Raw genomic sequence first — 24332 nt, 5'->3', positions numbered from 1 at the left:
TTCTAAGAGCTGACTTTCCCAAGCTGACCCAGTCTGGGATTAAAAACCAGCTGTTCTGACTTCCAACCCAAGGAATTTCTACTTCAGCAAGCAGCAGGCAGGTGTTCCCAAGCTTAATTCATGTACCGATCCCCTGGGAAGCTCCTTAAGATGCGGATTCCTGGGCCCTGGGGCAACTAAGCCCGTGCTCCACAGCTACTGAGCCTGCGCTCTAGAGCCCGCGAGCCACAACGACTGAATCCCGCGCGCCTAGAGCCCGCGCTCCGCAACAAGAAGCCACCGCCATGAGAAGCCCGCGCACCGCAACGAAGAGCAGCCCCCGCTCGCCGCAACTGGAGAAAGCCTGCGCGCAGCAACGAAGGCCCAACGCGGCCAAAAATAAACAAATAAATAAAATTTATAAAATCGTCGTGGCTTTTTCCCCTGATGTAAGTAAGACAAGTTCAGTGCCTGTGTTCTCTGCTCGCTGACGCCCTAAGCTCAGAGTCCGCAGTCCTACCCCAGGTAAAGAAACCGGAGAAGCTCCCTTACTCATACTAGTGAGCGCGCAGTCATTTCTTCCTCACGGACGCAGGATTCCCCTTTAGAAACATGTTTAAAAGTAAATGGCTTTCAATCCTTTTCCGTCTTTTTCTCTTTGTTTATTAACTGCGTCACAGACCAAGCAATGAGCTATGTTTTTCATAGAAATTTAAGTGTAAACTGTGTACACATCGAACAGTAATTTCCAATGTGCATTTACATTAAATCCGGGTTTCTTCACCTGGCACTAATGACATTTGGGGCTGGATCCCTCTTCGGGGTGGGGGCCATCCTGGGCATGGCGGGAGATCCAGCAGCATCCCTGGCCTCTACCCACTAGTGCCAGTAGCATCCCCTCTCCCCGCTGTGACACCCAGAACATCTCCAGACACCACCAAGTGTCCCCTAAGGAAGTACTATCACTACTCACACATCCTCATTTGAGAACCACTGAGCAGGTAATCCGCGTTAGCAATGGGACTGGAAGAGCGTGGATTTGGGGGCCACGTTAGGCCAGCTGGGGTGTATCCAGAGCTGCACAGCCCACGGGGCACTGCCGTGGGCACTCGTCCATGCAAAGCTCACGCTCACCCCATCAGCAAAGCCAGATCCCAAGAGCAAAGCAGAGCCTCGCAGTCAGGACGTGCACCGGGCTGCACCGGGTGCCCCACGGCCAGCCTGCCCTGAGCCCTTGCAGGGCTTTCTGGCCAGCTCGAAAACACCAGCTTACCTGGGTGATCTCTCAGGACTCTTCAAGAACAAATGCTAGACAGAACAGAGTGATCTCAGGCCCATCAACAGCCACGCAGCGGCTCAGAATACACCGGCACCTACGTCTCCCCGTCTGCGTGCTGCTCTGCACTCGTCAGCAGCCAGCACTAAACCCGGGACCACCGGCTCTTCCCCATTTAGCATTATTGTCTCATAGAGAACACGTTTGTGGTTGCCAAGGGGGAGGGGTGATTGGGAGTTTGGGATGAGCAGGTGCAAACTATTAAATACAGAATGGGTAAGAAACAAGGCCCTACTGTAGAGCACAGGGAACTATATTCAATTTCCTGTGATAGACGAGAATGGAAAATATAAAAAACATATATGTATAACTGCGTCACTTTGCTGTGCAGCAGAAATTAACACAACACTGTCAATCAACTACACTTCAATAAAATTTAAAAACAACAGAAAACAAACATTACTGTCTCATTTTGTGCTTTAAAAGTCAAATGCGATCTTTTTCCTCGAAGGCCTACTGAATTTGAAATATCTGCTACTGAAGTAAGTTCTAATTGATTCAGGCCTGTCACAAAGCCTGGTCAACGGAACAATTAACGAGTCATAACCCTCAGTTAACTAGATCTTCCCCCTCGACTTTATGAAAAGGAGGCAAAATACTTTTTTAAGAATAAATATGAGCTGATATCAGGGCCTCATCAGTACAGTCAGGGATAATACAAAATGAGCTACTTTCTTTTGCAATCTCCTGTCTCTGGTGCACACCACGAAGCTGACCTCACAATGACACCTGCAGACAATGAAGGATTCTCTGGTATAAGTGGCTTCTTATCATCCCTGATCCCTGACTAAGGCAGGAAAGCAGGCTCAGGTTTTTTTCCTCTTAACTCATAAATTTTTGAAAGGTTTTCTTTGAATGTTTGAAACAAAAGGTTCTCTACTTAAACAGAAAATCCCCAAGGTGGCTCAAGGCCTGACTGTGGGCTTCGTCCCACAGCAGAGCTCTGCTGGTGGACATGGCGGAGACGTGCCCCTTGGTGGATGGAAGTGAGCACCACTTGGGGACGGGCCAGACAGCTCCTTCCACCATGTGCACGTCCACTGGCCCAGGATGTCGCCCTTCGGGTGGCCGCCCAGCTCTGGGTGGGCGCCTGGTCTCCCTCCCGCCCCCATTCCTGCCGAGATTGTAGACTCACTTCAGATTGCCACACTGAGGGACTGCGTAATCAACGGAAACATTGGGAATCTTGCACATTTTTCTCAACGCTGTTGAAACGGCCATGAAGAACATTGCATAAGATGTATAAATCTGGGGCTCTATTTCATTACCCCCCAGAGCAGAGCGGGAGGCACGGTGAAAGGAGAGGCCTGCATCTCTGCCGGGGAGCCACAGGAGGGGCTGTGCAGCCACTGGTCCCGCCCCCAGCCCCTCCTGAAGCAGTTTTACTGCCCGTCGGCCTCCAGCTGTGCCCTCAGCACCCCACGCCTCTGCTTCAATCGGTTCATCCTGGTCAAGGTCCGCCCCTAGCAGGGTTCTCGGTGGGGAGGGGGGCATCTGGCAATGTCAAAGGCATTTTTTGTTGTCACAGTGGGGCAGAGGATGCTACTGGCATCTAGAAGGTCAAGGCCAGGATGCCTCTAACATCCTCTTAGGTGCACAAGACGACGGACCCACACAAGGAACAATCTGGCCCCAGGAGGCAGAGCCCTGGCTTACAACCATCTATGACCTAAAATTCCCAATCGACTGGCTGGACCTTGGGCAATATTAAAACTTAGATGGAGCCATTCCCAAGAGAAATTCACCGTGACGCCAAAGGCAAAAAGCTTCTCCGAGAGAGGAATCCACAATGCCACCAAGGAGGAGAAAGGAGGCATGAGCAGTGCCCAGGCTCCCGACCTGGGGTCCCTGAAGGGAAGAAACCTGCCGGATGGATGTCTAGGCCACGAGGGCCCCTTTGAAGGTGAGCGCGGAACATCCGCACGCGCCCAGTTTTCTTGGAGGGGCAGGCAACTGGCATCGCATTGTCAAAGAGCTCTGTGACCCGGGTTACACAGTAACAGAAGTGCTACAAGGTGCAGCCCCCGCTGCAAACGCCAGGCAGAGACGTGAAGGACTGAAATGCCCCATAAGCCAGCTTTGACCTATCAGTGCTCTGCCCTGGGGCCAAGGTGTAGCCTCCGTCCTTTTGGCTGTGTCGGGGACAGTCGTCCCGACTGAGGGTCCAGCGCTGCGCTGGGGGCCCTGCAGGCCTCTGCTCCCCTCCCTCGTGCACGCCTGGGGTCTGCCTCTGCCCCTCCCCGCCGCCCCGCTCGGCCTCCCGGCTCCTTCCCACACTCACTCACTCCCCCCTCCCGGACTCTGGTCCCCAAATGCCCACACAAGCAGCACATACACCTCTGACGTGTCTGTGTGCAAACACGGAGGCCCTGGCTCCTCTGCCTGCATCTAGGCGATGGGCACGGCTAGGGCTTGGGAGCCTGGGCTCACGGCTGGGATGCCTGGGTTCAAACATTGGCTCCATCATCCAAGAGCTGGGAGATCTTGGACAAGTCACTTCTCCTCTTGGAGCCTCTACAGAACAAGGACAGGAACGGCACCTACTGCACAGGACTGTGCGAGAGGAAAACAAAACACGTGGGGCTGGGCCTAGCACAGAGCAAACTCTCAGTCAGTGCTGCGGTCTCAGTGCACATGGTGGAACGGCACAGCGGCTCGCTCCGTGCTTGGGGTACTGATGACCCTCAAGGGAACTGGCCTACTTTGAGACACCGGCTGCAGGTTCAGGACACCCACATGGCCTGGCCCCAGAAGTGAGGACACACGGTGTCTGTCATCTGGGCCGGCGCTACACTGCCAAGCAGAAGTAGCAGCTCTGAAAGAATATGAAGAATTAACCCTTTCCTCGAATTCTAAATGGAATTTAGGGGGCAGCCCCGGGGAAAAGGTCTCAGTCTAAAAGAAGTGTTTTCTCTCTGTGTTTGCCAGCCCTCATGCAAAAGAAATGGTAGCACAAAGGAAGAAAGTGCCCTTGGGTTCCCTCATCGGAAAATGCCAACAATATACAACTAACCTGAAAGGTGGTTAAATCGAATAACAGATGTAAAATCACCTACTGTATTTTTGGAGACACATTCGGCGTTTGTTTTTTAAAAAACTGGGTTAACTTTCAAGCAAATAAGAAAGACATCAATCACTCAACGGCTCCACCAGGAGCTCATGATGTGGCAGAGAGGCCAAGCCACTACCTTGAAGATGGAGGCGTCCACTTCCTGGTTGTAATCCTGTTTGCCAGCGTGTTTCCAGGGGATCCGGAACATGCTCTTCTCGTCGTTCTCCCAGATCAGCCCTGGGTACATGCTGCTGTCGATCTGCTCTATCAGCCACTGCCGCAGCCGCCGGCCGCCGACGTTGCGGTCACACATCCTTGGAAAGAGAAAACATAGCCTGTGAAATTACAAGCACCGTCTAATTACTCTCAGCACCCCAGGTACTCAACAGCCAAGAACTGCTAACGGGAAAATCAGAGGATCACAACACAGGTGCCTGCTTGGGGGAAACCCACGGATCCAGGAACTCTGGGCCACCTGCTGTGAGAAGACAAAGCCGGCTTCCAAGACCTCCAACCCTGAATGGAAACTGAAAGCTCACTGGGAAATCTGCAGCTGTGCGTCACAGATGTGGCCCCAACTGAGTCTCTGCCTGTGCTCTTTCCAGCTTTCACTCCCTGTTCTGTTTCACGCAAACACAGCCGCATCTGAGGGCATCACTCACCGTTCCATTTTTAGCAGGAGATGGGGGAAAGCACTTTCACCTTTTCAGGTGCCCTCAATGAGCAGTCTATCGCTCTGAGAGCCAATGCCATGACTTAATGCCGCACTGGACCAGCATGCGTGAGCAAACATGACATGTGTGCTCTCCGAGAAACAAGAAATCCTCAAGGCTATCCCCTCTAGATTGCCCCTTCACAGCTGGTTTGGGAATGGGACGGAGCTGGGGTCCCGTTCAAGTCTCACCATCTCTCAGCTGGGTGAGGCTGGATCGTCATTTAACCTCAGAGTGTCGGCTACGCTGGCTGACACACCAGGATAACTGCAGATACCGGGCGTTGTCACGGTGAGGACTCAGACGACACATACAGAGCACCTCACACAGTGCCTGCACCCGAGAAGATTCTCTTTAAATAACACACGTTGTTACTACTGTCCCAACTTTCCTCCTCAGGAGCTCTTATGACCAACTGAGAGGTAGTGGACAAGAGTGAGGGAAACAACTGCGGTGACAGAACAGAGCAGAGCTAGCCTCTCCCAGAATGCACCAGGATTTGGGCGCCTCACCACCCCGGGCATCCAAAGACAGCCTTGGGAAGAACATTCTAGCCAGAGCAAACAGCTTTCCCAACAGCACAGAGAAAGAGAGTGCAACCGTGCCACATCGACTCACAGCCCACGTTTACAAGAACAGGGTGGAAATCCCCTAGGCGGTTGGACAGACGCCCACCCAAAAAACAAACAGCATTTCAATTCTTCCGATTAAAATGTGACCTCTTCGGGCCAACACATTTGAAACCATCAGCAGTGACAAGACATTACGTCCTTAAGAACATGGTCACATCCATAAAGCAAGGTGTGTGTGTGTGTGTGTGTGTGTGTGTGTGTGTGTTTTGGACACTCCAGCCACCCCGCAGATGGCTATGCGGTCGGAGAAGGGGTCCAGGTCCCAGGTAGGAGGAGGTGAGGGCCCATGAGCGCCACCTGTAACTTTTTCATCCAATTAACTCCAGCTGCCCCGTTTGTGGATTCAAAAGGAGTGAAGCGTGTGAAATGGGAACGGGACTTGGATTTGGAAACTGTAGACCCCAGCGAAGGCTTTTCTCTAACTAGACCTTGGGAAAGTCACTTGACCACCTCTCTGAGGCTCTCCGCATCGGCAAAGTGCGTGTATCTCAAAGTCCCAGAAATTGAAAACACTCCCTCGTGTTTATAAACTGGAAGGGACAGATTTGGGAGGGACACCTGGTGAGAGAGAGGAAACGACACCACCACGCACCCCAGAAGATAACTTAGCAAGGCAGAGATTCCCACAGGGCTTTCGTGGAGGAAAGATGGAGCATCTCCCCTCACTTGAGGAAGGAGCTGTGTGGAGGAGAACACAAAAGAAGGCTGGTGTCTGCGGATCTGCGGATTAAATGAAATGTTCCCGCTCCTCAGCATTTTGCTCACTCCCTTAGTACAAAGTTCATAAACTGGAGTCCATGCTCCAGGAGCCTCCTGAAATAAAAAGCAAAGTTTTGTTTGGACGGGCATTTTTCTAGAAAGCGGGTCAACACCTCCTCATCAGGATTTCTAATGGCTTCATAACCCCCAAACTGTTAAGGACGAATCTCGTGGTGATTTATGAGAAGAAAAAAAAAAGATAAGAGAATGGCATAGAGAGGAAGAGTGAGTCACAGAACATGAGAATACTCTAGAAATCATCTAATGCGGCCCCCGCTTCATTCAAAAGACAAAAATCTGAGGCCCAGAGAGACATCCCAACCCCCAAGGCCCCCAGCAGGATCTCATTTTACTCACCCTGCAGAGAAAAGCCACGGTTAAGTGAGAGGATCTCAGCACATGGACAGCTCACCTGAATTGTCACCGGAAACCCCCCCCCCAAGATTCTAAGTGGCGTTAAAAGCCTAAGATTCTCTTACAGTGTGATCCATAACAATTTACTGAACGCTAACAAAATTCCACCAGATACAGCGCCAGGAAACGTTTATAAGCCCAGTCACATGTTTAAAACTTCCTCTTCCTTGATTTTTAGGTAATAATTCTCTTTATGGCCAAGTTCTATCTGGAGCTAATCTGCATCCCTATAAATCGGCCGGGGAGCAGGCTTCCCAGGCAGGAGGTGATAAGAGGCTGCCCTGGGCCCACCCAACCCGGATTCCAGGAAGGGCCTGAGAGGTGGTGCAGGTGCGGGACTCACCTTTCCCCACGTCTCTCAGAGTGCCTGGTCATTTGCCCTGGACACCCATAAGACCAAAAGCACAAAAGCCATTTCTCCTTCTGGTCCCAATCTTGCTGAAATGCCTAAACCTCTCGAGAGGAAACTGCCATAATCCAAAAGGACTGTCATTTAAGGGCTGGCTCCTAACTTGGTTTTCAAAAAACGTGGGGTACATCCCTCATATGCTGGGGGGTAGTTTAAACTCTGGAAAATCCAGTCTCTAGTTTCCATTCACAAAGCACTTCACCGCTCTGGGTAAGGAGCACACCTCACTTTAGAAAAGTCTGCCCTTTGCCCTGGGTCTCACGTTACACCAAAATGCTCTTTTAGCTGTGAGCCCTAAGCAGACTTTCTTGCCAGGAACGACGGGGCTATTACGGAAGCAAAAGACCTCCAACCGCACTCAGAAATCTTACTTGTCATCGATCAGAATTTTAAAACCCAGCCTGCCCTGCTTCACAATCAACCCCACCAGCGCGGCTGGACAAGGGGCAGTTTCACAGTTATGACTCCAGCCCTGTTCGGAGAGCAGGATTTGAGCGGGAAAAGACGCAGGTCTTAAAACAAGGGGGTCAATATTTCCCTGCATTGTACGGGCCATTCTAAAATTTTCCATGCAAACCAGATTCTAAGAGAAACGAGATTATTTTAAAGCATCAGCCAATCTCTGGGAGCAGCCACACCTGGATGCCCGGTTCGGATTCAGGACAAAACGAGGACAGAGAAAACAGACCAAGACTGCACGGCCGCTGCCTCCACGCCAGCCGACGTCCGCGCCCCCGGCCCGGGGCCCGGGCTCCCAGCCCACCGCCTACCTGGGCAGCTTCACGCCGTCCGCGCCCCGGGCCCACCTGCGCCGCCGCCCGCCGTCTGCGCCCCCGGCCCAGGACCGGGCCCAGCCCGCCGCCCGCCGGCGCCGCCGCCCGCCGCCCGCGACCCCGGTGCTCCAGCACGCCGCCCACCTGCGCCGCCGCCAGCCGTCGGCCGCGGCCCACGTTCCCACGCCCGCCGCCGAGCTCCGGAGATAACGCCGCGGCTCCGGGCGCCCGCCCTAATTTAAGGCCGGGGGCGGGCCCGGCTTGCAGAGCGACGGCCGTGTCGGCCAATAGGCGCGGAAGGGCGGGAGGGGCCGCCCAATAAGAGCGGCGCGCCTGGCCCGCCTTCTTCGAAGCGCTCGGCTTTCCGAGAAATCACTTTGCTCGGAGGCGTCGGCGGCCGAACGGTCCGCCAGTCTTCCGGGGTTCGCTTCGGGGGTCCCGGGAGTGTCCGCAGGAATTCCCGAGGGCCGCGGGGGCGCCCGTCGGCCCAGGTCAAGGTTAGGGCGGATGGTGGGTACCAGATGGCGTAAGTCAGGCCAGTTGGGGCTGAGGCAGGGGGTCAGACGGCGGAGGTCAGGGCTCTGGGGTGGATGGTGGGTGTCAGCTGGCCGAGGTCGGGGCCGAGGTGGGGGTCTGACAGCGCAGGTCAAGCCTGGGATGGTAGGGGCCCCAAGGTCGATACTGCAGACGGCCAGGGGTCCCCGCAATGTGGCCCCCGCGCCACCACCCAGGCCGGGTCAGGCTGTCATCTCTGCTAGTGTGGCCGAAGTTCCTGGAGCTGCTGTGGGCCAGCTGAAGACGTGTCTGAAACCACTGCCCTCTGAACATCGGAAGTAAAAGCGGCAGTGTCTAGCTGTTAAGGCTAGAATGTCCAACTAGGACATTTTCATCATAAATTCTTTTCCCCAGAAAACATGGGTTGTGTTGAGAAGGGTCCCCTGTGTATCTGTGTCAGCGTCCAGCCTCTCCTGCATGTCAGCTGGCACTTATTGTAAACATGGGAGTGGAGTGGGGGAACAGAAATGAGAAGGAAAGTCCTGGAAATGAAAAGAAGAAGATTTGTTTTTCAATGTTCTGTTCTGGGGTAGCGTTAGAATAGAGAAAAGTGAGATTCTTCATTGACTTTTATGCCTAGTTGGTCAATCATACACAAGCAGCAGTGTTCATCGGGCCATTTTTTTCATTAGGCTTTTCAAGGACCTATGAAAAGGTTTGGGACAGAAAAAGAAATTCTATTAGGCCCCAGATGCAAAAAAATACACTGCAAATCTGAAGTGAATAAATATGCAAAGAAAGATCCCTGGAATATAACATGTCAACTTCACAACTGTAATTTATTGATAAACATGTCATTATATTTGAAAACCATGTGTGAGTTAGAAATCACTTGGTAAGAATTTCCTAATACCATGATTCCCAGGCAGTCATAGCAATCATAAATTAAATGAGTGCCCTGTTGCCAAATAATTTCCAGTGAAAACTGTTTTTTTAAAGCTTGAATTCTTTAAGCGTATTCAGATAATGTGAGAGTATTTTAATATGTTTGTTATGATGCGGGATGAGCATCCTGAACTCAGGACGCCTAGGACCTCAGAAGTTCTCACAACAGCCTGTATGTATGTTTATCCTCGTATCTTTCCACCTATGTGCCCCTTAAGCCCACCCAGAGTTTTACTAACCTCTAAACGCTGTCCACTGCACAATGATGTGTGATCAAATTTCCACTCAACGTGCCACTTAAGTAAAAAGAGCAACACATATAGAGAAGTTGGTGGAAGGGTCCCAGCATGTATTATTGGCAGTAGGTGTCACTATATACATGACAGGAACCGTTCACAGTACCCTGGCTTGCATGAAAGCTGCTCCTGAAAGCCCGTCTTTTCAGCGTGGTAATTCCCCGCCGCTAGGAACAATTGCTCACCTTACCTGCTTAGCTCTGCCCTTAGGCAAGGAGCACTTATCGAGCCACTACTGTGCGCTGGACGCGGTGCCAAGGACAGGAGACCCAGACAACGGAGCATCCCCGGTCACTCCTTCCTCTTCAGTTACCTCCAGCATCTCCCACTCGTGGGAAAGCCCATCCTGATTTCCACAGCAGTCGACTCACTCCCCTCCCTGCCTCCACCTCACGTCCCTGTTTATCCTACTCTTTGCTCCCCCAGCTTGAGCGTTTCCGTCGTACACTGGTTTCCCCGTGGCTGCCGCGGCAGGTCTAGGTGCTCATCCTGGCGTCTGAAAACCGTGCCCTCCCAGCCCTCTCTCTCCCCGTCGTCCGGCAGGAGCGCCTTCTGCAGACAGCAGCCTGTCAGCGCACTTAGAACAGCACGTTCTGGAGTCAGGCCCCTGTTCAAGTCTACGTTCCCTGACTCACTAAATGTGTGACCTTGAGCAAATGACTTAACCTCCCTAAGCCTCAGTTTCCCCATCCGTGTAATGGCGTTGATGATGATATTATGTTAAACGGTATGAAATCGCCAATATTCAACTGTTTTTCCATCTACAGAAAGGACAGTTCCCTAGGGGTCAACCTAATCATTCCTGCCTCTTAGGATTAGTGGGGACTGAGTGAGCTCGTGTGGGTTGGGGGGGAGAGAGTGTTTCCATTTTCGAGTCCCCACCTCTCCCTTCACACTTGCCAAGCAAGGGGGGTTCAGGAGAGCTCTGTAGTGTGTCTGCTGAGAGGACAGGTGTCAACTCTCCTGAGAAACCCAAGTTAACGACAGCAGGGCTCCGACTCCTGCCCTGGAAATCTACAGGACGACAGAGGCGCTTGGTGGTGGCACCAAGAACCTGTGTGCCCGTGTGCCCTCTTCCACATTCAAGCACCCTGAGATTACCTTAGGCATATATACTGTACACATCCCACCCGGACAATCCAGGACACGCTCCCCACGTGAAGGTCAGCTGACCTTAACTCCACCGGCAACCGTGTTCCCCTTTGTCCTGTAAGGTAACATATTCCCGGGGCCCGCAGGTTAGGGTGTGGGTGTCTTTAGGGGCCACTGTTCTGCCTGCCACACCCTTAAGACCTACCGCAAGTCATCTTCTTTCCTACCCCCGCCTTCACTGACCCTCATTTTCAAAACACCAGACTCCAGCCACACTGAAAGCTTTCTAACATAATTTGGGACTTAATGTATGCATTTGTGAACTATGTCACTGAACGCTTCTTTAGATGAAGGGTAAAATCTTATTCTGGTTCGGTACCCCTACTTAGCACAGCACTGAATTAGGGGTGCCTTACATAACAAGGGTAAGTTCATTGCAAGATCTCAGGGGGAGCAACGGAAGAGGGGCTGGAAGCACAGCTGTTCATCTCTGTGCTCCAGGATATGAGTTAGGGGTCTCCAAGAACACGTCCAAGTTCAGTGGGTCGCTAGGAGGACTCGGGGACTCAGCACAGAGCTGTCAGCACAGCGGACCTATTACAGCAAGAGGACGCAGAGCACGGGCAGCACAGGGACGGGGTAGGGGTTGGGGGGTGAAGTCCAGGGGAGCCAGGCTCCAGCATCCTCTCGAGCAGGGAGCGGGGTCGCACAGGTCGGGCTAAGTTCCCCCAGCCGCGAGCTGTGACAGCACGTGTGCAGCGTCGTCCAGCAGGGACGCGTTGGAGCTCCAGCGCGCGGGGTCTTTATTCGGGGGGCCGTTCACGCGCGCACCCGAACCCCAGACCCGCAAGAGCGCAGCCGGAGTACGGCGCTGCCCCCCGTCTGTTCACACGGCTTCGGTACAGCCGGAGTCCGGCGCCGCCCCCCATCTGTTAACGCGGCTTCGGTACAGGGAGCCGCTCATCAGTCCTGGGGGTGGGGGGCCACCCCCAATCCACCTTCCCAGACGCCGGCCGAGGGCCGACCCTGGAAGGCGGCCCTCCTGGGGACCCCAGTCTCGGGCCTGCTGTGTTAACTCTTCTGCACATGTTCCTAATTCTGAGGGGGCAAAACCTGCTACACTCAGTTCCAAAGGAGACCCTGGCTGTATTCACCTACCATCAGCTGCGTTCACCTGCCCTTAACCAGGGTGGGCTGAGTTTTCTTGCGCTTTACGGAGGCTGGGGGCTCATGATTGAGGACAGAGGAGCCACTGCAGGCCAGCTTTTGGAGGACGGCGGGAGCAAATCCGGATCAGGTGGGCTGCCGAGTCTTGCAGGGAGGGGTCTCCCTGCCCCTGGGAACGCCTCGTCCTCCCAGCGCCAGCACGCAGGCTCACTTCGTCAGATACCGAACATGCAGGAGGGGAAGCTCCTTTTCCTCTTTCGGGCTTTAACGCTCCCAGTCTCGTCTGCTCTCTGGATTGGCCGCCCGCGCTCCGCAGTGCCTGCTGGCTCCCGGCTCTGTCAGCCAAGTGGATCTCAAGAGGCCTCTGGTTTTCCCCTCTCCCCCAGTCTAACCCAGTGTCCTCCAAGGACAACTCGTAGGAAACGCAAATTGTGGAAATTCCTGCAGATTGCATACTTCCACAGGAGGCTAATCAAGGACGACCCTAATGGAATCGACCCCCTTCGACGTGTCGTGTTGACTCTAAATCGAAGTTTCCGCTTAAGACCGCGCCGGCGCAGCGAGTCGAGACTAACTGCAAGACATGGCACTGACGCCGAAACTGTGACCAGGCACAACTCAGAAAACCAGAGAGAGAGGCCCAAGAAACAGGGCGTAATGAGAGGTCTATCTTGTCAGCAGATCACCGATCTGCACAGGTAAGAGAGGTTGTGAAGAGTATCAGTGTGATGGGGTCAGGGCAGCCGGTAAGTCAGGAATTCAGAGCAGATGAAAGTGGACATCGGCGAAGAAATAAGCTCACAATCAAGAATGTAACAGGGTTGGGGATGGCAGTGATGTAGGCAAATATTTCTTAAACAGGACAGAGAAATTACTAACCAGAAAAGAGAGACAGAGTGGACTTCATTAAAATTAAGAGCTTGTGTGCATTAAAAGACAGCATGCAGAGTGCAGAGGCCAGCCAAAACTGGGAGGAGATAATGCCAACACACGTTCCCAAGAAAAAAACTTATACCCAAACAGAAAAAGAAATCCTATGACTCAATAAGAAAAAAGATTCCATCCTAAATTCTCAGGCAGAGGCAGTTCATGGCAAGTGCTTTTAGGCTTTTTAAAAGAAACGTAATCGAATTGCACAAAGCTGACCAGTTTTTTGTTTGCTTTTTTTAAAATTTATTTTATTTTATTTATTTTTGGCTGCGTTGGGTCTTCGTTGCTGTGTGCGGGTTTCCTCTAGTTGTGGCGAGCAGGGGCTGCTCTTCGTTGGGGTGCACGGGCTTCTCACTGCGGAGGCTTCTCTTGTTGTGGAGCACGGGCTCTAGGCACACAGGCTTCAGTAGTTGTGGCACGTGGGCTCAGTAGTTGTGGCTCGCGGGCTCTAGAGCGCAGGCTCAGTAGTTGTGGCACATGGGCTTAGTTGCTCCGCAGCATGTGGGATCCTCCCGGACCAGGACTCAAACCCGTGTCCCCAGCATTGGCAGGCGGATTCTTAACCACTGCACCACCAGGGAAGCCCATAGAGCCAATCAGTTTTGAGAGACCATTAATGTCCTTGAAGTGGTTTTTGTGGGTGCAAAACAAATGGTAAATTTGAATTGGTCCCTCTTATAAGAGTTTGCAATCAAGTCTGCTGAACTTACGAAGTTATGCCCTTGCCCTGATTTTATATACTTGTGTCTATCAATAAATATTGTGATACTTGAATTTAAAAAGAAAATAGGAAGACTGAACAGCCACTGCAGTAACCAAATAGCCAAGAAGCTCATGAAAAGATGATCAAGGGCTTCCCTGATGGTGCAGTGGTTAAGAATCCACCTGCCAATGCAGGGGACACGGGTTCGATCCCTGCTCCGGGGAGATCCCACATGCCGCGGAGCACCTAAGCCCTTGCACCACAACTACTGAGCCTGTGCTCTAGAACTCGCGAGCCACAACTACTGAGCCCACGTGCCACAACTACTGAAGCCCACACGCTCTAGGGTCCACGTGCCACAACTACTGAGCCCCCGTGCTGCAATTCCTGAAGCCCGCGCGCCTAGAGCCCGTGCTCAACAACAAGAGAAGCCACCGCAGTGAGAAGCCCACGCACCGCAACGAAGAGTAGCCCCCGCTCACCGCAACTAGAGAAAGCCCGTGTGCAGCAACGAAGACCCAATGCAGCCATAAATAAATAAATAAAAGTTTTTTTAAAAAAGAAAAGGAGGCAGCGGGAATCTATGTTTTCACGCCAAAACACAGAGGCAGGCACATCGAGGATGAGGAGAGAATTCTTCCTCGGTCCTTGACCCAAGACTAACTTTTTAACCTCGCTGTTTAGAAAACGTACACATGCAGGGTATGCTGAGTTATCAGGAGGGATGGTGAAGAGGAACCGTATGTCCTCTCCCAGGAAGCCTGGGGCCGCTGAGTGGGGAAGATGGGACAGGTGCACAAATCATGATAATTCAAAGCAAAATACACGCGTGGTTAGAAGGCTCTGCGTGGGGCCAGCGAGGCGGGAATCACAGGGAGAGAGAAGGCCGCACAGACGCAGCGCGCTTGGAGACCGCTGTAACGGAGCAGGACCCTCGGAGGCCGTCCCAGAACAGACCCCACCATGCCCTCCGCCTGCCTCTGCTCTGCAGAAAAACTCCAGTAGAAGAAGACACTTAATCAGAGAAGTGAGAAAGCGTAGCAAGAAAGGAAAACAGTGAAGCAAGACAAAATAACAATACTTTAGCCATTAAACAAAGTCAAGGACCTTTAGTTCCTCCTCAAGGACTAGAGATGATACTCTGCGCCATGTCCTGTGAGCTGTCTGGCAGACACTGAAACCTCCACCAGGTGCAAGACGCTAACTGCATGCCGCTCACGAGCGAGCACGTGGACCCCAGACCGGCTGCAACCAGCAGGTTGAGGAGGCTGACTCCAGATGACCTCACCACCGGCCAATCAGAAGAATGTCCACGAGCTGACCACGCCCTGCTCCTTCACTCCTCACTACCCGCCCCAGGGCGGGACACACAGTCTTGAGAGCGCCGGGCCCGCTGCGGCCTCCTTTGCCTAGCAAATTGCTACTTCACCCAAACTCTGTCTCCTAGATTTGCTCCAGCACCAGTGCACAGAGGCCGAATTTCGGCAACACTGTCTACGAAGCTCCTCCCTAGGCTGCTTGCCGGAGCTTCCAGACCCTCAGGCAGGGCGGGCGGCTGGCCAGCAGCATTCCACCCCACCAAACACACACGGAAAAGAAGGTGCAGCGAGGCAACAGGGGCAGAGGAGGAGGAAACCCAGGCTCTCCCGTGTGAAGGACGCGGGGGCTTACCCGCTGCGTGGAACTCACCACCACCAACCCGCCACACCCAACCCGCCGGAACATGCAAGAAAGGCTTCGTGGGGGAAGCAGCATTTGCAAATGGGTCTTAAAGGTTGAGAAAGGCTTTTCACAGGTGGAGGAAGAAAAGACCAAAGCAGGAGAAAGACTCGTGCCAGGGACCCGTGGGCCATGTGGGCAGGCGGGGGGTGGAAAGCCTCCTCTCGTTCTTGGAACCGAAGCTGCCTCCTGCGTAGAAGAGCAGTGTCACCACAAACACACTGAGCATGCCAGGGGACAGGCGTGACCCCACGGGCGGTGTCCACCTTACAGCTAGGAGAGTAAGGGATGAGCTGGGGGGAAGGGGCGTGCTGGGCGGGCTCCTGAGCCGGGCTGGGACGCGGGCGAGGCGTCCCCTTGGGAACGTCCCCGGGCTCGATCACAGGGAGAGAGCCTGTGCGACACCTTCGCGGCGGGCTGTCGACAGCATAGAAGGACACACAGTGTCACTGAGAAAAGGTTTCGCGGGCAGTGGGTCTCCCTGGCCGTGGCCCTGGGGGTCTCCAGGGTGGCAGCTCCCCTTCCTGGTCGCCCTTCCTCCCGCCATGGGAGGTCTCCCAAACACAACAGACTATGCAGAAAACAGTAATCTTTCATATCCTCAATTTTTAAAAATGTGATTTTAATTCTGTGCCCCTCAATAAACACTACACAAATTGCACAGCAGAAAAAACTAAACACGCTTTGCCTCTGCAATGGCCAAGCATCCCAAACACCACTTGGGTCAACCGTGGGAAGGGAGTAAAATCCACCGAAGGGCACACTTTAAAACGGTGCATTTTTACGGCGTGTGCATTTCTAACTCAATCAAAAGAAATGAAGAGCAACCAGCATAAAATAGCGGGAGTGGGTCTGGGAATGGAAGCATTTCAAACTCAGCAGAGTCGACGATTTCCGGCTACTATGCTATTTCAGAAAAATTATAATGTTCAAACTAAAATCACCAAAATTTTACTTTGCCTAAAAGCTGTTGAATGACATGGTTTTCACCCAAGGTTTTCCACTTCTCTCTTCTGGTTTTGACTGGAGGAAATTTAAAAATTATGTCATCCCTAGGCACTGAAGTTGTCTGTCTGCCCGCCACGTAGATATCATCAGGAGAGGATTACGAAGAAAAAAGAGAAGAGAAAACGCAAGGGACCTCGGGACAGAGAGGGAGGGCAGGCAGCCTCGAGGAGGTGACATTTAAGTTGGGACCCGAGAGCAGAGAAGCCGGGTGTCCCGGCCGCTGAAGTCAGGTGGGTGAAAGTTGTTTGGAAGCTACAAGCCTTCCGGCCAGCTCCGACCCAGCAGAGGCTTCCAGTGTCTCGGGAGAAGTGGCAGGGGGTGTGGGTGTTGAACTGGAGACTGAGCTACATGAAACGGAGGAGCCTGGAGCTGAGAAGGGCTGTCCCAAGCACTGCGGGAGTTTCCTCCTGCCAAAAAAAGCATTTAGTACGTTTCACGCTGTAGGATGTACGTGGGAGAGATTTTCGACTCATGTCCACTCAGTGCTTTCCCGATTAGATAATGTTTGAGAGTTAAAAAAAAAAAAAGGTCAGCCCTCACCATAACCTAATCCTGTTCAGAAGCTCTTTTGGGGGCGGTGGGGGGGGGGAGGCGTTATTTTCAATTTGCAAGCCAAGAATACAAGCAAGTTACAGCAGCAAAAACCATGAAAAAGTGAGATTTTGCCAGGAAAGATCAGTAATCCTTTAGGAAGGTCACGAGGGTTCTTAGCCTTTCTTTGTGCTGTGGGCTCCCTAGTGAGTTGAATGGTGATTCCCTCCAAAGAGATATGGCCGCGGGCTAAGCCCCAGAACTTGGGACGTGACCTTATTTGGAAAAGGGGTCTTTGTAGACGTAATTAAGTTAAGGATCTCAAGGTGAGACAACCGTGGATTTAGAAAGAAGAGAGGACTCACCACATGCAGAGGGAAGCAGAGATGGGAGTGACCCGGCCCCAAGCCAAGGACCCCCCAGGGCTGAGGCAGCCTCCGGAAAGAAAGCACAGAATAAATGCTCCTTCAGAACCTGCGGACACCTTGACTTCCGGCCTCCAGAGCTGTAAGCGAATACATTTCTGGTTTTTTAAGCCCCCCACTTTTTGGCGATTCATTTACAGCATCCACAGGGAACTCGAACAGATTCCCTGGCAACCAAGAACGTTTCTGAAATGCATATACAATGAAATGCACAGGACTGAAAGAAAAAAAAAAAAAAACAGTTGTACTGACGGACGCGTCTCTCTCTCTCTGGTAACTGAAGACACCCCAGGAACCCTGATAACTAGACAACTTCCATGTATCAGAATTCCTTAAGAAGAGCCACGGGCCGGGTAAGGGGCCTCCTGTCACTGACAGGCACGTACGCATTCCGCCATGGAAACAGTGGGGTCCTGAGGCTGCCTCCCCAGGACATTCAGACTAAAATGTGATTCCAAACTTCCGTGCCAAGTGACTAAGGTGGAATGTGAAACCCTGAACAAGGACTTTTAATAGAGGGATAAAGAAATACAAAATATTCCTGTTAAACATCTTCTAATAAACTTCCTGGTAAAAGACACTAAAGCACTGCACCACCTTCATTTCAGGGAATGGGGGTACAAAGCTGGCTCTTCAACGGGCCCAGGTGGCCTCCCACACAGGATCTGCTCAAGTCCTAACTGTGCCTACAGTGAATCTATACAGCCTGCTGTAGATCGGCATTGCTCGCCATGAAACGGGATCCAATCCTCATAACCGGTGGGGGGGGGGGCCCGGGGGGAAGGACTGTGATGACCAGCCTCTCAACACATAGTTTTGCTTCCAAAATATTCAAGATAATATTCAAGATAAGTATTCAAGTGGCCCTAAAATCACCACTGCATCCAGAAACCCAAAGGGACTAAAAGAGTTACCATCAAATCACAGTGTCCCCTGGTCTGTATACTTAGCAGGAGGACTGGTCACCAGCTGACCTCGGTCCAACACTTGGGAAGATTGTTAGTTCAGAGAAAAAGAGAGACTGTCCAGAAACCATCACCAGAATCAGCACAAAATCAAACTCCAGATGCCTCATCTCCTTCAGCACTTTCCCCTCCTCACCTCCAGAGAGCCACAGCCTCAAGGCACCCCCTAACCCTCCCTGTGACACCCAGACCAGGTGGGCAGGAGCGCCTGCCACACGCTGAGCCTCACTTGCAGTAACGGAGTGGACAGAACCCAAAAGTGGCCTCCAAGGTTTCCCACCCTAATCCCTGGAGCTATGAAGGTGATGAGATATCACTCCCTGATTATGTTATGTTACACGGCAGAAGGAATTTTACAGGTGTAATTAAGGTAATCGGTTGACCTTGAGTGAACTGAAAGGGAGATTACCTGGGTGAGCGTAATCTAATCACAGGAGCCCTTAAAAAGCAGAGAGGTTTCTCCACCTGGTAGCAGAAGGGGAAGTCAAAGGGTCAAAGCATGAGGGGGCCACATGGAAAGCACAAGAAGGGATGTGGGTGGTATCTGGGAGCAAAGACTGGTCCCAGCTGACATCCAGCAAGGAAACGGGGACCCTCAGTCCTACAGCCGCAAGGACCCAAAGGCATCCAACAGCCTGCGCGAGCTCAGAAGCAGAGCCTTCCCTGGTCGAGCCTCCAGATGAGAACGCAGCCTCGCTGACACCCTCACTGCAGCCTGTGAGACCCTGAGAAGAGAACCAACCCAGCTGGGTCCACATGGACTTCTGACCTACAGGACCAAGATGACAGATGGGTGTTGTTGAAAGTCACTAAGTTTGTGGCAACTTGTTATCCAGCAGTAGGAGACTGACACAAGTAACATTCCATCAAGAATGCTAGCCGCTTGGCCAGCTGGAGCTGCTAAATTCACACAGCAAGGGAGCAGCAGAGAGTCCACACAGCTCCAGTTCCTGCCAGGCCCTGTCCACTCCCACTGTGCCCAACAGGGCAGCCACTAGCTACAAGTGGACACTGGGCATCTGAAATGTGGCTGGTGTGGCTGGTGTGGACTGAGGTGTAAAGCACACTAGATTCTGGAGACTCGGTACAAGGAAAAAAGTGTAAACTATCTCTTTAACGCTCTTTGTATTGATTGCATGTTGAATTGATAATATTAGAAATCTACTGGGATAAATGAACTATATTATTAACATTGATTTCACCTGTTTCTTTTTAGGTTTTTTTTCTCTTTCTTTTTAGTTTTTAAATGTGACTTCAAGAAAATTTTAAATTAGGCCTAGGGATCACGCTGTATTTCCACTGGACGGTGCTGATCTAGGTATTATCTCCTGTAATCCTCCCAGCTCCCCTGTGAGGTGGGTGCTACGCTGTGGTTCAGAGGGAAAAACTGAGACTCTGCAGAATAAATTGTTCACTGTCAGAGGGTGAGGGAGTGAACCAGGGATGAGAACCAGGGTCATCAGAGCCCAAAGCCCATTCTCCCACAGCTTGGTGGGCTAACTAACCTCTCAAACAACAAAAGTCTGCATTTTCAGCAGAGGCCTCTAATGTCTTAAACCAAACAAATGGCTACAGATGTGGGCAAAACCGTAAGCCGATCTATTTAGGGAAGTATTTGGGGATGGAGGGAGAACTTTCACCACCTTCAGATCATACTCTAGGAACTGACTCTGATAAGCCCAGGGAACTGGATCTTTGAGATGAGTGATGAAGCAGTCATTAGGGAAATTTGGGGCTTCTTGGTCTCCTTCTCCATGATATCCAAGGACATGCTATAAGAGAAGAAAGGTTAGGGAATCCCCTGGTAGCCCAATGGTTAGGGCTCTGCACTTTCACTGCCAAGGTCATGGGTTCTATCCCTGGTCAGGGAACTAAGGTCCCAGAAGCCGCACGGTGTAACCATAAAAAAATTTTTAATTAAAAAAAGAAAAGAAATGTTGTTAAATGTCCATCGACAGATGAATGGATAAAGAAGATGTGGTACATATATACAATGGAATACTACTCAGCCATAAAAAAGAACGAAATAATGCCATCTGCAGCATGGATGGAACTAGAGCTTATCATACTAAGTGAAGTTAAGACAGAAAGAGAAAGACAAATATCATATGATACCACTTATATCTGGAATCTAAAATATGACACAAATGAATCTATCTATGAAACAGACTCACCAACATAGAGAAGAGACTTGTGGTTGCCAAGGGGGAGGGGGAGGGGGTGGGGGAGGGATGGAGTAGGAGTTTGGGATTAGCAGATGCAAACTCTTATATATAGAATGGATAAACAACAAGGTCCTTCTTTAGAGCATAGGAAACTATATTCAATATCCTATGATAAACCATAATGGAAGAATATGAAAAAGAATATATATATGTAACTGAATTACTTTGCTGTACAGCAGAGATTAACACAACATTGTAAATCAGCTATACTTCAATTTTAAAAAAGAAAGAAAAGAAAGGTTATGATCCATACAACATGATCCATTTTTATAAATGCCTTTTATAAGCCTTAGCATTTGAATTACAAACAAAGAAGTTAAATGTGCCCGTTATCTTTTTCTTTTTAATTTATTTTATTCATTTATTTATTTTTGGCTGCGTTGGGTCTTCGTTGCTGCGCCCTGGCTTTCTCTAGTTGTGGTGAGCGGGGGCTACTCTTCGCTGCAGTGCGCAGGCTTCTCGTTGCGGTGGCTTCTCTTGTTGCGGAGCACGGGCTCTAGGCGCCCGGGCTTCAGGAGTTGTGGCTCACGGGCTCTGGAGCTCAGGCTCAGCAGTTGTGGTGCACGGGCTTAGCTGCTCCGCGGCATGTGGGATCTTCCCAGACCAGGGCTCGAACCCGTGTCCCCTGCATTGGCAGGCAGATTCTTAACCGCTGTGCCAGCAGGGAAGCCCATGCCAGTTATCTTGATGTAAGTTCTACCCAATATCCTTCCAATCACCCTAAAGAAAATTGCAGAGAAGCCTGCCCATAAGGGGCATATGCTGCCTCTCCGTCCCACCATGGACACAGTCTAGGGACAGAAAGGGAAGTGGTGGCCTGTGTCCCAGCAAGATATAGAAAACCAGCAGGATGCAGTCCCTCCACCTCCCTAAAGGCCAGTCCCTCGAGGGATCGGGGGCCAGGGGTCACCCTTGACACCAGGAGAAACTGAGGTTACTTCAGGAAGTGGTGATCTAAGGATGTGGCCCAGTCCCTCATAATCACCCACTGTTCATCCATTTCCACTCTATCTACTGATCCCAAGACACTTGTCGTATTTCACACTTTTCGTGTCCCATTTCAATTTATATTCAATTTGCACTCCCTCTTAGCAAATGTTGATCCATTTACAATTCAGTATTTATTGTGTCAAGGATGCTGAGTTCCAAATTCTTCCCTTGGAAAGGCTGTTATTGTAATTGCCATGCCGATCATCAAGGATGCAAAGATCTGCCAAGCACACCACCTCCCAGAAGGCCTCCTGGGATTGTTCCAGGGGTGGAGGTCAGGGGAGGTGGGATGGTGTTGGCAGGGGGATCTCCAGGGTCATGTTTTGAAATCCATTCTAGACTTGTTTTTGCTATTAACATGTGACACTCTCTGTTACTTCTCAAAAAATCTTGTCCCAAAGATGCTGACCTCGCTAGCAAGGACTGTGGCTCCAGCAAGGAACTAGGGTCCTTCCTGCTCATCCTGGGATCAGCAGAGCGTGACCTGGGGGAATGTGCTTCCTCCTGAGTCACAAGACCAAACTGGGGTGACTGTGGGTCGGGAAAGACAAACACCCCACTCCAGTCCCAAGAGCTTGACGAGCAGATGATCATTTTTCTTACACTGGAGAGGAACTGAAATCCTTTGTTTTAAAAGTTATGGCTCTGCCTTTGAGCCTTTGTGTATTTTAATTTTTATCAAGGGTTTTTACCTGCCAGCATCTCGTATGGCTCACTTTGGGTGCGAGAGCCTGAGTCCATCCTCTGCTTAAGATTAGAAGCAGGGGGCTTCCCTGGTGGCGCAGTGGTTGAGAATCCGCCTGCCGATGCAGGGGACACGGGTTCGTGCCCTGGTCGGGGAAGATCCCACATGCCGCGGAGCAACTAAGCCCGTGAGCCATGGCCGCTAGGCCTGCGCGTCCGGAGCCTGTGCTCCGCAACGGGAGAGGCCACAGCAGTGAGAGGCCCGCATACCGCAAAAAAAAAAAAAAAAAAGAAGCAGGGCGCTTGGATTCCCTGGACCCACTCCTGCCCCCACCTCCCACGTGTGCTGCCTTTTAAAAACGGATTATCTGATTTGTACACACACGTTCACAGCAGCACAATTCATAATAACCAAAAGGCAGAAACAACCCAAATGTTCATCGACGGACAAAGGGATAAACAAATGTGGTCTGTCCATATAACTAAATATTATTCAGCCTTAGAAAGAAAGGAAATTCTGACACACTGCATCGTGGATGAGCCATAAGTACCTTGCGCTAAATGAAAGAAACCAGACACAGAAGGACAAATACTGTCTGATTGCACTTATATGAGGTATAAATGATAGGCAAATTCATAGGGACAGAAAGCAAAATAGTGGTTACCAGGGGCTGGGGGAGGTGGAAGGGTGAGTTCGGGTTTAATGGGGACAGAGTTGCAGTTGGAGAAGATGGAAAAGTTCTGGAGACGGATGGTGGTGATGGTTGCACAACAATGTGAATGTACTTTTTTTTTTTTTTTTTTTTGCGGTACGCGGGCCTCTCACCGTTGTGGCCTCTCCCGTCGCGGAGCACAGGCTCCGGACGCGCAGGCGCAGCGGCCGTGGCTCACGGGTTCGGATCTTCCCGAACCCGCGTCCCCTGCATCGGCAGGCGGACCCTCAACCACTGCGCCACCAGGGAAGCCCCAATGTGAATGTACTTAATGCCACTGAACTGTACACTTAAAAGTAGTTAAAATGGTACGTTTTATGTTATGTATATTTTACCACAATAAAACAATTTTAACACTTTCCGCAACAGGAAAAGAATGAGATGCACTCTCTGAATGATAAATATTAACCTTATGAGAATGAAAACTTTCCAATTCTGAAATGTTGAATCAGCAGCTAAGCAAGGAATGTAGGATGGGGGGAAAAAATCAAATTGCTATTTCCTTGAACATGTGTAGAAAAAAACTGGATGTTAATATATATTTTGAATGTAAAAATATATTTTAAAATATGTGTAAAAAATTTTTGAGGAGTTGGGAGAAAACATAAAGATCAATTTCCATGTAAGGCTGTAAACTGCTTGTTTACACTTACTGCTTCCTTTGTTTCTCTGATCTTCACTACGGATTTAATTTAGGGCAGCCCCCCATTAAAATTGGTTTCACTTTTTATAAAGGTAAAAGATACTTGTAGGAAATTTCCACACTGTAGAAAAGCATAAGGAAAAAAATTAAAATTCCCTGAAATTAAATCACTCAATATAAATACCATCAACATTTGGATAACACCTTTCCAAACCCCTTGCTATTCTAATGGTTGGAGGTAGGTAGATTAGCTGGACAGATTAGAAGGATAGATAAATGATTGACGGATGGATAGATAGATAGATTAGAAGGACAGATAAATGACTGATAGATGGATATATAGATTAGAAGGATAAACGACTGATGGATGGATAGACAGATTAGAAGGATAGAAAATTGATGGATGAATGGATGGATTAGAAGGATAGATAAATGACAGATAGATGGATAGGTAGATAGATAGGTAGATAATGAATGGACAGATGATGGAGAGATAGACAGACTAAATTTACACAAATACAATCATTATATTTGCTCTTTTTTTACTCAGCAAAACACTGTATAGATCATTCCATGTTAAGGAATATATATATCTTCAGAATATATGATGATAAAAAAATTCATCCAGAAGACATAACAATCCTAAATGTGTATGCACCTAAAAACAGAGAATCAAAATACATGAATAAATAAACAACAGAAATGAAAGAAGGCCAAATTCTAAAATTATACTT

At 50.6% G+C, this 24332-nt stretch overlaps 1 protein-coding gene across 7 annotated transcripts in view; it reads right to left on the bottom strand.

Moving 5' to 3' along the window:
- The window catches only part of IRF8 (interferon regulatory factor 8), a 74942-nt gene that overhangs the window by 16784 nt on the left and 33826 nt on the right, over positions 1-24332 (bottom strand). For 4 of the 7 annotated variants that reach the window (XM_067020301.1, XM_067020303.1, XM_067020297.1 and 1 more), the window contains exon 2: positions 4504-4681. In XM_067020301.1, the coding sequence (XP_066876402.1) occupies positions 4504-4680 (177 nt within the window). In that variant the 5' untranslated portion in view covers position 4681. Of the gene's footprint in view, positions 1-4503; positions 4682-8211; positions 8276-24332 lie in introns of those variants that run through there. The other 3 variants (XM_067020304.1, XM_067020300.1, XM_067020302.1) reach the window with 1 other exon arrangement.

The sequence above is a fragment of the Kogia breviceps genome, chromosome 18 (genome assembly GCF_026419965.1).
Source record: "Kogia breviceps isolate mKogBre1 chromosome 18, mKogBre1 haplotype 1, whole genome shotgun sequence".
Taxonomy (NCBI): domain Eukaryota; kingdom Metazoa; phylum Chordata; class Mammalia; order Artiodactyla; family Physeteridae; genus Kogia; species Kogia breviceps.
Note: the sequence above shows the minus strand (reverse complement) of the source record. Positions and strands in the feature narration are given on the sequence as shown.